Raw genomic sequence first — 14,256 nt, forward strand, 5'->3', positions numbered from 1 at the left:
TTAATCAACCCAACATTAACGAAAACCTTGCAACACAATACAGATATTATGGTTACACAAAACACACACTAATTAATCGATAATATTCATTACTACAACAATTATTATTAGTTTCGATCACACAACTGGACACAACTCGATCTTGATTTCCCCAACGGTGAGATCTTCAGTTCCAGTCCTTGGCACCAATGCAACCACAACATACTCTTCCCCTTTAGTGTTTGTGTCTTCCAACAGCTCGTCCAGCCCGAACCTCGCTGCACTAACCATGAACATTACACTCTCGCAATGTGGAACCTGAGCAAACCCACCCGCGTATTCAGGGTCGCAAGGCGTGGGCAATTTGTCGTCCTTAGTGTTAACCTTGTCATTCACAAACACATCAAATTTCACAAACTTATCACCCCTGTATTTTATCCCATTAATCGACAAAAGCTCTTTGCAATCAGCCGCCTTCTGGTCATTTGTCCTTTTTGGCCTCGTGACACGATACTTCAAGATCTTGTCGAGCTTAACAGGGAACGTCTCCTCGTTTACGGATTTCACAACTGGGAGAGAAGGAGCTTGTTCATTTGTATCACGTCTCCGGGGTCGACTCTTTCTCCACGCGACCTTATTAATATCAGATTTTGCATAATCAAACTTCAGCTTCCTTATATCAACCGAGTCTTTGTTATAAACTCGTACAACGTCTTGATTCTCGTCATAAAACACGTACGAAGCATTTAACCAATCGTTGTCAGTTGGTTCTACATTTTCACCGGGCCGTAAATCCTTCCATAGCTTCCACATACGGTCGACATTAGCATGATGCACATAAAACAACGGGTCGTAACCCGCGGAATAGAAGTTACCCATATCTTCTCTATTAGGTAGGCTTGAGTCGCCTACCCATAGATGTACCGCAGTGTGTGAACTACGTTCCACAGATCCGGTTGATGGCTTCGGATCGTTAGGCCCTGCTCCAGCTACATACTTACCTCCAAAAAAATCGATTTCATTGTTGGCATTACTAACCAAATCACGGTACACTGTGAAGAGATTGCACTTTTCTTGATCATTACTGAGATCCTTGTCTTGATTCGGCTTCAATGCTAAGTTGACTAGTTGTGGAGGCTGATGACGCTTGTCACGGAAATCGTCATATAGGGGATTGTTTTCATTTTCATCAAATAAAAACATTTTTGGAATTTGCATCCCAGATGGATCGTCCCAATTCCAGTAAGGTAACGCGAAGGTGGGATCGTCAATTAACTTTCCCAGGATTCTTTCGTAAAAGTACAAGTACCAACGATGGAAAGGAAAGAAGAGCCAGGAATTATGAACATCAATTTTGATATCAGGAAACCCGTTACCGACGACTTGAGTGTAACCTCCGTTACAATAAGCACAATGAATAGAAGCTTGTTGTTTGAAGCTATGCGGGTGGTCGTCTGGGAGGGCCCGCATAGCTTGAATGGCTTTTTTGTACTTGTCGACTTGCTCGTTAGTCCCTTCGTGAGCCGGCCATCTCATTCTCACCGTTTCTCCTTTTGGAAACTCAAAAGGTTTAACCGTCTTCCCAAGGCTAGGAGGACAACATTTTAGTGTCCTTTTTATATCCCCTTTACTCTTGATGCTCGCGTCCTGACACTTGGACGTGATATCATCAGGAGTTGAAATTGGAATAGCTAATGCCGATGACAAGGAAGATAAGTTCCCGGCGGTGCAGAGACCGCCGAGACCCACAAGGAGATCCCTTCGGTCTACTACATTTGGCATGATAAGTTTTTGAGTTTCGGGGAGTATGATTTGGTTATCATCATTTGTCGGTGTTTTGTTACACGAGACTCGTAACCCTCGGTTTTTATTGGTTCGAGTCTTGAAAGTGTTTGGCTTGGAATGAGTAGTAGTAGTAAATGAAGAGGTGAGTAGTAAACAAGACATGATGTATCAAAGAAAGTTAGGCCGGTGTGATCTCTACGTATACTTTTGCTTCCTATATATAATGGATTTGTCCATTATATGGATCGTTCAAGCTGCATGTGCACAAATAAGAATCTAGTACGAATCGGAGGTAGGTAAACTTTTTTTACATATAATTATTGTTGTGTATTTCAAAGCTTATAAGTATTTCATATTAATAAATGTGATCTTTTAAAATAACAAAAGACAACTATGATATATATATACTGAGTAATACATAATTATCAGTTATGAAACATATACTGATCGAATAGGAATTAACATACTTAACTAGGGATTAGGTATTGTAAAACAAGTATTAAAGTAAAACAAATAAGACAAGATCTTGACCTTTAGATCATGGTTAAATTGATTCACGAAGATTCATAGAGCAATTAATGTACGATGATTTTAATGATGCACGGTGATTATCACTGAAAAAAAACCTATTGTTTTATTTGTTTTACTTTAATACTTGTTTTATTTTACCTAAAACCTACTTAACTAAACAAGAATGATTAACTAAAACATGTACGAAAACTTATTTATGGATTTGTAGTCGGCGTAAGTATTTATTGCAAGTTAGTATTGTATATATCTTTGTTGTAATTGATCCTTTTTGCGACTTGCTGAACATCATTAATAAAATCTTTGCCGATAAAAAATATAACATATAGTTATCCCCAGAGCCGGCTTCACTATGTATATAGGTTAGACATGGACCTAAGGCCAAAAAATACAAAGACCTTGATTTTTATATTTTGAGTTTAATGTTTTTAGACTTTAGACTTTTATGTTATATGTTATTACTATATAAGGGTAACAAGAAGGCCCAAAAAAACAAATAAATATACACATAAACTTCATGGCTACATAACTAATTTTTAAAAAAAAAAGACACCACACAAATGAAGTTACAATAACCTTCATGAAAAAAACAGAAAAAAGAACTAGCTATTAAGAAATCAAAAAATCCGATATCCGATTTCACTCCTGATTTCCACCAAGGAGTTAGTGATTAAATCTTGATTATATGAAAGACTCTCCTAAAAATGGTATAAAATTTTGCTTTTTTGTGTTCTTTTCACATAACAGCCTAGTATATAAGATGAACTTTTTTTCTTCTACTTTTGTGTTTACTTTAAATTGTTGACGACATGTATACAGGTGAGTTGATCGATAGAAGTCTAAAGTCATTATTTGAAATTATTAGTGTGCGTAGAAAAGCCATATATACTTCTTGTATTTTATTATTATTATTATTATTTTGAAAGGTGAATTTCGCTAAAAACTTCGTGTTGTGATTCGATAACGGGAGGTCTAGCATAAGTTTTCTTAACCGGATCCGCGCTAAAGAGCTCCTTCGAAGTAGAAATGTCTATTTCAAATACTCGATGGGGGAAAACCCCCTACTAATCTGTCCGAAAGCACGACGATTAAATAGGGGTAAACTTTGTCACTCAGAATTGAACCTGGGTAAACCTAAACTAAGCCCTCATAAAGTGACTTCCTTATGTCCTCCCCAATGATTGAACACAAGACCTCATGAATAGAGGATGGTCTTTCAACCATTGAGCTAATGCTTAAAGACATACTTCTTGTATTTAAAACTTGTTTTTTTGATTTATTAACAACGTACATCATCAATTGAAGTTAAAAAATGAGAATTAATTTTTATACCACAAATATTGATTTATTAATTACCATACTATACAACTTGTATAATAAACTGTAAATTAGTAAAACAGATAAATTAATTGACAAGCAAAATGCCCTCATATTATTTGAAGTTATAAGGCTATCTCCAATGCTAAGAACACCCTTAAACCTTCTTGAGCCGCCACATTATATCCTTACAATTCCTCACATATCTTTATAAATCTTTCAAATCATATAATTTTATCTCTAACCATATAAACATCCTTACATATCTTTTATCTCCAAGTAAAAACAAAAATATATAATGTAATGACAAGTAAGGGCATGCCCTTAGGTAAGAGCATCTTTCAAAAAATCCTTAGTTTTGGACAAGTTTTAACGGTAAAGGATATCCAAAGACGCTTAAGGACATCCTATTAGAGATAGCCTAACAAAATGGTCAAACATGTCCTTAGGATATAGGAAGCTGAACTTACATCAAAATGGCAAACACGTTCATCAGGAATGGAAAGTTACCCATACAAGTCATAAACTATTATACATCTCAAATAATACAACACCATTAATTATTAGAAAAAAATACATAAAAAGGAACTTTTTACTTAAAATTCTTTATAAAGGATATCTATTTAATTTTCGTCTATTAAAATGACTACGTTTCTAAAAATAATTTAATAAAGGTAATATCGTTAATTTTTAACGTTAAACATTCGTTAACCTTCGTTAATTTTTAACGTCCGTGGATACTGCTGCTGAGTTGGCTTGTACACATCACACAATCCATTTCCCAAACCATCCCCTTTTTTTTCTGGTCTACTTCTTGATTCATAGGAAATAAACAACAAAACTATAACCAAAATCAAAACCCAAAAGTAAGGGTGTTCATTATTCGGATTAACAGAATAACCCACCCAATCCATTTGACCTGTATATTATTTGGATTGGGTTATTCGGATTTGGTTTGGTGTTTGGGTGAAACCGATTAAGGAAGTTGTTAAATGGTTCGGTTTTGGTTTAGAAAATTTTCAATTGGGCACCAACCGAAACCCGATTAAGCATTTAATGTTTAATAAAACTATAATAACCTAATTTAAATGATATAAATACAACTTCAATTATTTTAATAATTTAATCCAAAAAAATAATAATACACGTAGTTATTTGAATAACCTTATCATGAATAAACAAAATGGTGTACATTAACATTCAGATTGCATGATTATTAAAATATATTAATTTAAAACTTGAAAACTTTTTTTATTTGGGTAATCCAAAACCCGACCAAATAACCCAAACTTTATTTGGATGGTTTGGATTGGGTGGCCACATATATGGATTGGGCAATGGGCGGTTTACTAATTCTTAAAAAACCGAATAACTCTATTCCCCCAAAACCCGACCAAATGAACACCCCTACCTAAAAGTAACTCATAATCAACACAGAGAATCTCCATCCATCTATATTTGTATACATCTGCATCTCAATATATATATGAGGGAAGTGAAGGTGGTGTTGTTAGGCATTTAACTTGGGTGAAATCCCCCACACAAGCTAATTTTTTTAATCAATAAAGATCAAGGGGCCCATTATTTATGCATTATATATTTATAGATTAAAAAATTAGCATGTGAGTGAGATTTCACCCAAGTTAGGTGGTGTTGTCTCACACTTCACTTTCCCATATATATATATATATATATATAAGAAAAAGTGAAGGTGGTGCTGTTAAACACTTAAACTTGGGTGAAATCCTTCTCACAAGCTCATTTTTTTAATCCATAAAAGTCATTGGGGCCATTATTTATGCATTGTATATTTATAAATAAAAAAATTAACATGTGAGCGAGATTTTACCCAAGTTACGTGGTGTTGCCACACACCATATATATATATATATATATATATATCCCTACATGCACCTCTTTATATTTCATTTCATCTTCTTCTCAATTCCAAGTTAAGATTTTCAAAACATCCAAATTCAAACAATATCGGACTATCAACCTTAATGAAGAAAAAGAATCAAGTGGGTTGTGATGGAGATGCACAAAACTCATTTACTTATTTTCTTGTTATCCCATTTCTTAACAGATCTGAATTTAGAAATTAGATATAGATACGACTGGTGATGAAGATCCAGTGGTGGTTTACGGTGGTGACTGGAAGACGGTGGTGGTTTACGCTGGTGATTTGACGGGGGCTATAGTGATGCTTCCTTGAACTTTTAATTGCTTCCTTTTGTCTTTATTCATCATTTAAAGCTTCGATCAGATTAATTGAAACTTAAATCTTCATAATCAACATTTGATAAGGAACTCATTAGGTTTATTGTTTGAATGTATATATTGATGCAAGTGAAAGTATTTTACTATGTTATTGTAAGATTTGGTTTTATTGTACCGTACGAAATTTGGTTACCAATTTAAATGCATTTTTTTTTATCAATTTGTGATTTATTATACTATTGTATATTATATTATTACAATTACAGTATTTATTAGGTGATTTTTTGGAAATAGTCTTTGATTTTTGCCAAGAAATAAACAAGGGAGTGGTGAAGATGATATATGTACAAGCTAGTTTATGTCATGTTGGAGGTTAAAGGGAATTTAACTTTAAAAACTAACAATATTACTTTACAGAAAACTAAATAGATTTCTTTTATTAGGAATTTTGAATAAAAATGTTTCATTTTTATGTATTTTTCCTTTAATTATACTACTTGCAAGAATAAAAAAAAAAAAAAAGAAAACACACGTTTTACACATTACACACCTTTTACTCTTTTAGTACGAAGGAGGTAGGTACACTTTTTTCACATCAACCTATTATTGCGTATTTTACCCATTACACACCTTTTACTCTTTTAGTACGAAGGAGGTAGGTAAACTTTTTTCACATCAACCTATTATTGCGTATTTGAAAGCTTATACAGTTAGTAATTTCTATTATTATGTAAACTTTTAAAAACAATGTCCAAGAGAACATATGATATTCATCGAGTAAATACATAATAACAATTGTGAAACATATACTGAATTCAAGGGAAATAGCATATTTAACTAAAACATATATATATATGCTCAGGACCGCTCAATGCACGGATGGTCTTAAAATATATTAAATCAAAAGTTAAAAAATCGGAATTCAGTTGTATTATATAGATACCAAATAAAGTTAAAATACCTAAAAATCAAACATAAAACGATTCAAAGTATGAACTATTCACAAACTAATCAATACGAAAGCTAAAGAAAAAATATATGAAAAATAATTCCATATAAATATTGATTATAGTTTACTTTTTTTTTTCCAACTTTAGTTATATTCTAAAAGTATATAGTATATAATTTGAAAAATACATACCAATTCATCAACAAAGACCATCATGAACGTTTTGATTTTCTTTGGGTTGTTCCACTCCGGAATAGTCCATACATGCACAACACAGAGTCGTAGATGATGATTAACATGTGTTGATTTAAGCTATTCAAGTTCTCATATGCTTTGGAAAATTCCCATTTGTACCTGGCCAAGAATGAATAGTTGAATTTCAAAGTAGAAAAATTAAAAATAAAATCCATCCTATATAGTACCACAACGGATACGGCAAAAGGGCATGGGAACGATACAAGAACGAGAAACGGCAAAACTAAAAAATATAGGATACGGGTATGACAAAGATACGACAATAAAAAATAAAAATATATTGTTTTATATAGAGAAATAGTTGAGACTTGAGAGATTATGTATAATTATATACGTATAACTTTATAACATATGCTTGATGGTAACCGGTGATCACATATTAAAATTTTAATAATCAAGTTTGGAATAGAAAAGGCCTGATGGTGATCTCAATTGTATAATCTAGTTGGTTTGCGTTTGAGGCTATGCATAGTCGCAAAATGACAGTCGTTTTTGGAATAGAAAAAACTCATTGAAATCTTAATATTAATTAGATACGGTATGGAAGCTTCACAGAAACGTTTCGGTATGTATGGAAACTTCAAGGAAACGTTTCATACGAGTTTCGTATGAGTTTCAGTTCCCATGAAGTTTTCAAAGCGGGTACGCCTACCTGTTTTGAGTTTCAGTGCATCATCCATCTAAAAAAAAAACTAATAACAGGGCATAGATAACATTAATGTTTTAAATCATCAATTATATATAGTTGTCCACCACAGAATGCAATGAAACAGAGATAGTTTTATGTAAACCCGAAGAGCCATAACACCAGTCATAAACCGAGTCATTGGATGGGCTCATCGGTAAGGTGTCAATTGATTAATAGACATGATCTGAAATAAGCAAATGGAGCTTAGCAGCATTATGTAAATGTACAAATATGACATGATGCTATAATTGACATCAAGAGGTGATGAAGTTATGTGCAAACTTAAAGGAAATGAAAAGCAAAGGACCTGCGATAGTGGAGTGACTGCGGAGCTAGTTCCTTAGATAAAGAATGAACCTGTTCTTTAGTTGGTACGTAACTTAAGGAACAATGAAATAATTAGGCAATAGCCAAAATAAAAACGTCCGATATATACTTTAAGGTAGCCGTTGGCATATACAAAAGCTACTTACACCCAAATTAATTAATAGTCTTAACTTTCCAGTTAGAAGAATCCATAGAGAACCTTCAGGCAATGGCTCTCCACCAACTATAAGAAAGTTAATAATAAATATAAATCTAATCAAAAGTGGCAACATTCTGAAGTAAGTTGCATAAGAATTCTGATCATCATGCAGGAAAAACAGGACTGATCCTCAAATAGTAGCTGCGATGTAATTACCGGGCCCTAAAAAGAGTACGAATTTCAGACACTTTCTTGAGATGTAATTTTCTACCACGTACATATATATATATATATATATATAATATATATATATAGGTAAATGGTAGAAAAATATCTAAAATTCAAAGTATTCTGCAATTTAATAAACAAAAAGACCCAACAATTAACATATACATCATAAGCCTTCATTACTAAAATCAAGAATGGTATAACTAACTACAAAGCAAACAAAAACATGAATAAAATATTTTTTTTTGGAAAAAAAAAAACCTTTTTAGTGGAGGAGTCGAATCTTTTAATTTTTTTGTTGAGAAGTTGAAGCTGTGAGGGTTATTATAAGATAATAGAATGATTATATAAATTTAGGTTGTATATCTACCAATATACTAAATAAGGATTGGGGTATTGTTTGATAGACACATGACGTATTACTTGAATGACAAATGTCCTTTTTAATATACTTAATTAAATCAAATTAAAACTCCTAATTAATTTTTACTTACCTTATAATTATTAAATATATTATATAACTATACGCATAACCACTTACTATATATTATATCAGATTAATTCTAATTTCAAATAGATGAATGAAAATCCTCTCCAAAAATCAATCATGATTGTTTATTTTATATACACTTTAACTAAAACATATATTGTTTATATATATATATATATATATATATATATTTAATTTTCAATAAATATCTATTGCAAAAGAAAAGTCATATTTATATAACTTGGAACTATAATTAATACCATATATATGAAAACTTTTTGTGTTATAAGTTTTTTTTTATAAATTTAAATTTCTTTTTTTTTGTAAAGTTAGTTTCGATTCAGACGTGTTGGAGCCAATTTATAACCAGCGATTTGCTGGACTTCCAACCTACTCCTCATAGAAAATACCTTGAGATGAGAAACCCAAGATTCGAGCCCGATACCTTGGGAAAAACTCACCTTCGGGGCCTACATAGTGGATTTAAAAGATACCCCATCACTTATTAATTCAATGTAAAATTAAATCACACATATAATAACATAACAAAAAATATGCTAATATGTTAACTTATCACTACTATGAAGAATACATGAAACCAAAGATATAAATATTATAAATAGAATATTATCAATCCGTATAAGGTACGGGTATTAGGACTAGTATATATATATAATATAATAAATATTCTTTGGGATACTTGTTTTAAGGATAAAAAGATTTATTAAATATAATAGGGCGACCTAAATAATAAAAAAATATATAGAAAAATGCCTAATGTATAAGGATTAATTAGAAGGAGCTTTAGACTCAAAGAGGAGGGATTATGGGTGTCAAGTGTACCTCCAACCCCCTCTTTTAGTTATATTGTTATTATAGATTATAGATCACTTATTTATGGATTTGTACAACAACAACAACAACAACAACTGTACCCAATCCCTGCGTGGGGTATAAGGGAGGTGAGCTGTAGACAGTCTTACCTCTACCCAAAGGTGGAGAGACTGCTTCCATAAGGACCTCCGGCCAAGAAGATATAAAAGCCGTAAAAAGGGTAAAGTGTTTATACCTGTCTGTCGAGAACATGATAAGACGATAATATCTGTCAGCTGGGTCTGCCGGGAATGCCTCCTTACGAGTAGGGAAGGGTAGCAAACGTACGGTAACAAAACCTTAGCACATAACATAAACTCTAGCAACCATATTACGCAAATAACAACATAAAAGTAAGAGCATAATAAACAAAGCCTACCTATACATAAGAATTGACTAAAAACTAAGGGGATTAAACTATTTTCTAAACAACCTACGGAGCAAAGTACCTTAGGCCGCTACGGTAAACTAAAATTTTAGTCTACTCACAAAACACTCCCAAAACGACAAAAGTACCTACACACCTAGTACTCTCGAACTGTCTGATGGATACCCCCAACAACAAAAGAATAAGGGAAAGTAGTAACAAGCAACCTAGATAACTAAAAGCAGAGGTTAAACAAAACACATATAATAACACCCAAATAGAACGTAGCCGGATTTAAAAGTGTTTCAGAAAAAAGCCCAAACTTACCTACATATAAGGAAATAACTAAGAATATCCTAGAGCCCGATGGATCCAAGGAAAAATAACGGGTGGTGCGCAACCTATGAAACACACTAATAAAACCGCCTAGCTAGATTAAACCTAGTCCTCTCCCAAGCTCCCAAAACCCCTAAACTAGTCCTAGTCCTCTAATAAACCCTCATCTGTCATGTCCTCCAACGGGCAGAGCATTTTGGGGCAGCCAAGAGTAACCTCCCCCCTCGATTTTGGCCTCCCTCTACTCAGGCCAAAACCACTACGGAGGTTACCAAGAACCAAAGTCTACGAAAAAAGTCTACAAAACACCTATTCCCATATGCCTTACCCTCACTGACCACCTCCTCCATCAGGAAACTCCATCGTAACCTTCGGTATTCTGTCCTTCCACCTCCGTCGACCTACCTCTCCTCCTGTCAAGACAAAGCCTTCTTTGGCGGCGAGTCACCAAAGTTGGGCCTACTTCACCCGGTCAAACCAACACAAACCACCTAAGGCAAGGCAATATAGGAAAAGGATGTCGATCAAAGTCCCGCAAAAGGCAAACCCTACCCTAATCCTCTACTGTAATCCTAGTTCTCCAGGCCGTCCTATCCGACGTCAAGTCCTCCGACAAACCAAGTTCTATTAGGTCATTCGCTAATCGGTCCTCCCACCTCATCTTATTTATGGATTTGTACTTGGGCTAAAAATTTATATTTTACCAGGTCTTTACGCCAAACAACTTACTAGTTAGTGTATCTTTATTGAAATTGTTCTTTTTGGTGCCTTGCTTGCCAAACTTCCTTAATAATCTCCTTTACAATTCCTTATAGAAAAGACCTCTTGTTATTTTAGGTAATTCTACCTTTGAATTATTAAAATTACCCTTGACTTTTTATGTTTTGTCTTTAATGAATTATTTACACTCTAAAATTTTATTTAAATTATTAACACTTTAAGCCGTTATCTTTTAAAAATTTATACAATCACAATTACATCAACTTACACCACTTAACACCACTACCACCACCGCCTTCCCCACAGGGTACCATACTCGTTGAAGTTGAAAAAAATGAATGGTCATCTGATCCATTCATTAACTTGCTTTTAACTTTTGAAGCTGATTAAGATTAAATGGTTGACGACGTGTATATATATATATATAGGTAGCTTGACGGAAATCTGAAGTAGTCAGACGTAACATTACTATCAATCTTTTATAACAAACATCCAAGACAACATATGATATTCAACGAGAGAAATACATAATAACTACTCGTATTTGTGAAACCACTGAATTTAGTTTCAATTTTATTATATCAACCAAACATCAACAAAAACGCTGCAGCATATAATGTGCATATATATTATGTTATTATGGCTACACAACATACACGGTATTCCTAATGCTACGTGTACGTAGTCGTGTATGACCAAAATGCACAATTTATTTATTAATAACTAGCACAATTAATCATCATTTAGTTTCAATGGGCACCAACTCGATCTTGATGTCCGTAATGCTGAGACCTCTAGTCTCGACTGTCTTTGCCAACAATGCAACCACAGCCTCCTTTTGGTTTTCGGTTTTTGTGTCACGGAACAGCTTGTCTAACTCAAACTTCGCCTCAATCAATGAAGACGAAACATCGTCGTTAAGTGGAACCCGTGCAAACCTACCCGCATATTCAGGGCTGCAAGGCGTCGGGATATCTTCCTTTTTAGTGTTTTCTTTAACCTTGTCATTCACAAAGACATCAAATTTCACAGCCTTATTATCCGGGTAGATACCCTTGATAATCAAAATCTCTTTGGATTCCTTATTCTTGTCAGTCCTTTGCGGCCTGTCAACACGAACCTTCAAAATGTTGCCTAGTGTAACGGGCAACGGTACCTCGGTTTTCAATATTTTGGTATCTGCGAACGGGAAAGAAACGGGAACCTGCTTGATTTCGATTTTCTTAATAGTGATTTCTTCGGGTGGGTTTGTTTTTGGCACCAATTTAACGACAACCGCCTTGCCGTCTTTGGTGTTATAATTTGTGTTAGCCAACAGATCGTCCAGCCCGAACCTCGCCCCACAAGGCATCGACATATCGCCGTGTGCAATCTGGGCAAACCCACCCGCGTATTCCGGGTCACAAACCGAGAGAGCCTTATCATCAGCGCTGACCTCATCATTCACGAACACATCAAAACTAACGACCTTATTAGTATTCTTGTATGCTATCCCATCTATAAACAAAATCTCTTTGTAACCCTTGGTGTAATCGTCGTTGGGACGCTCTGGCCTTCCAACACGAACCCTCACGTTCTTATCCTTTAGTACTAACGGATCCTTGCCTGGCGCGTCTAACGGTTGTGAGGCATGAACCACATTCTGTGACTTCGGGTTACGTTTGTCGGGTCGGCTATCCCTCCACGGGACGGTTTTAATATTGGATTCAGCATAATCAAACTTGAGCTTTTGTATATTAACCGAGTCTCTGTTAGAAACTCGTACAAGGTTTAGATTCTCATCGTAAAACACGTACGAAGCGTTTAACCAATCCTCCTCGGCTGGTTCCACGTGTCCTGGAAGGCATAAATCCTTCCATAGCTTCCACATACGGTCGACATTAGTATGATGCACATAAAACAACGGGTCATAACCCGCGGAATAGAAGTTACCCATGTCCTCTCCATTAGGAAATTCGGAGCGCGGTCTACCTACCCATACATGTACCGCAGTGTGAGAACCGGCTTCCACCGATCCAACCGAGGGGTCTCTGTTTTGGACAGGCTCGTTCCCAGCTACGTATACGCCTCCGAAGAAACTCGTGTCATCAACTGCGTTTGTAATTAAATCACGATGAACTGTAATAAGATTGCATTTTTCTTGATCCTTGTTTCCCGCACCGAGTGCTAAGTCGACTAATGCTGGAGGTAGATGTTTCGTGTTACGGAATTCATCATATAGGGGATTGCTTTTATCTCCTAGAAATATATTTGGAATCTGCATCCCAGCTGGATCGTCCCAATTCCAGTAAGGTAACGCGAAAGTGGGTTCACCAATTAGGTTACCCAGGATTCTTTCGTAAAAGTACAAGTACCAACGATGGAATGGAAAGAAGAGCCAGGAATTATGAATCTGGAGCTCGACATCAGGAAACCCGCTAAGCTCTTGAGTGTAACCTCCGTTACAATAAGCACAATGTATTGAAGCTTGTTGTACGAAGCTGTGCGGGTGGTTGTCTGGGAGATCCCGCATCTTTTTAATGGCGTCTTTGTACCACTGGACTTGCTGTGGATACTGGTCCGCTTTATGAGCCGGCCATCTCATTCTAACCTCTTCATCTTCTTTTGGAAACTTGAAAGGTTCAACGTCCTTCCCAGGGATACTAGGAGGACAACACTTTTGTGTCCTTTTAACTGCATCAGGATTGATACCTGATGTCGCCACCTTGCATACGGACGCGACATCAGGAGCTTCAATTGGAGCAGCGAATGCCGATGACAAGGAAGCTAAGTTTGCGGCCGTGCAAACACCGCCCAGACCCACAAGGAGGTTCCTGCGGTCTACATTCATGTTATTGGGCAGAATAAGTTTTTGGGTTTCGGGGAGTATGAGTTGGTGATCATTGTTATCATTTGTTGATGTTACTTTGCATGATGAGACTCGGAACACTTGAGTTTTGTTGGTTCGAGCCTTAAAAGGACTAGTATTTAATGATGAAGTGATCAGTGGGGGTATGGAACTAGACATATGATATATAGATTTTGTAGTAGTACTTTAATTAAAGAAAGCTTGGTG

General features: G+C 35.2%; 2 protein-coding genes across 2 annotated transcripts; both read right to left on the reverse strand.

The window, feature by feature from the left end:
• LOC122594051 (polyphenol oxidase I, chloroplastic-like) lies at positions 1 to 1,959 on the reverse strand. Its single transcript, XM_043766532.1, has one exon. It carries the CDS (start codon positions 1,924 to 1,926, stop codon positions 118 to 120), a length of 1,809 nt encoding a protein of 602 aa, XP_043622467.1. The 5' UTR covers positions 1,927 to 1,959; the 3' UTR covers positions 1 to 117.
• Positions 1,960 to 11,744: 9,785 nt separating this feature from the next.
• LOC122590875 (polyphenol oxidase latent form, chloroplastic-like) lies at positions 11,745 to 14,256 on the reverse strand. The gene has a single exon (XM_043763055.1). The coding sequence runs from the start codon at positions 14,206 to 14,208 to the stop codon at positions 11,941 to 11,943; it is 2,268 nt and encodes a 755-aa protein (XP_043618990.1). The 5' UTR covers positions 14,209 to 14,256; the 3' UTR covers positions 11,745 to 11,940.

The sequence above is a fragment of the Erigeron canadensis genome, chromosome 3 (assembly GCF_010389155.1).
Source record: "Erigeron canadensis isolate Cc75 chromosome 3, C_canadensis_v1, whole genome shotgun sequence".
Taxonomy (NCBI): domain Eukaryota; kingdom Viridiplantae; phylum Streptophyta; class Magnoliopsida; order Asterales; family Asteraceae; genus Erigeron; species Erigeron canadensis.

Coding starts and splice junctions, on each gene's coding strand:
- LOC122594051 (XM_043766532.1), bottom strand. CDS start 1,926: ATGTCTTGTTTACTACTCACCTCTTCATTTACTACTACTACTCATTCC.
- LOC122590875 (XM_043763055.1), bottom strand. CDS start 14,208: ATGTCTAGTTCCATACCCCCACTGATCACTTCATCATTAAATACTAGT.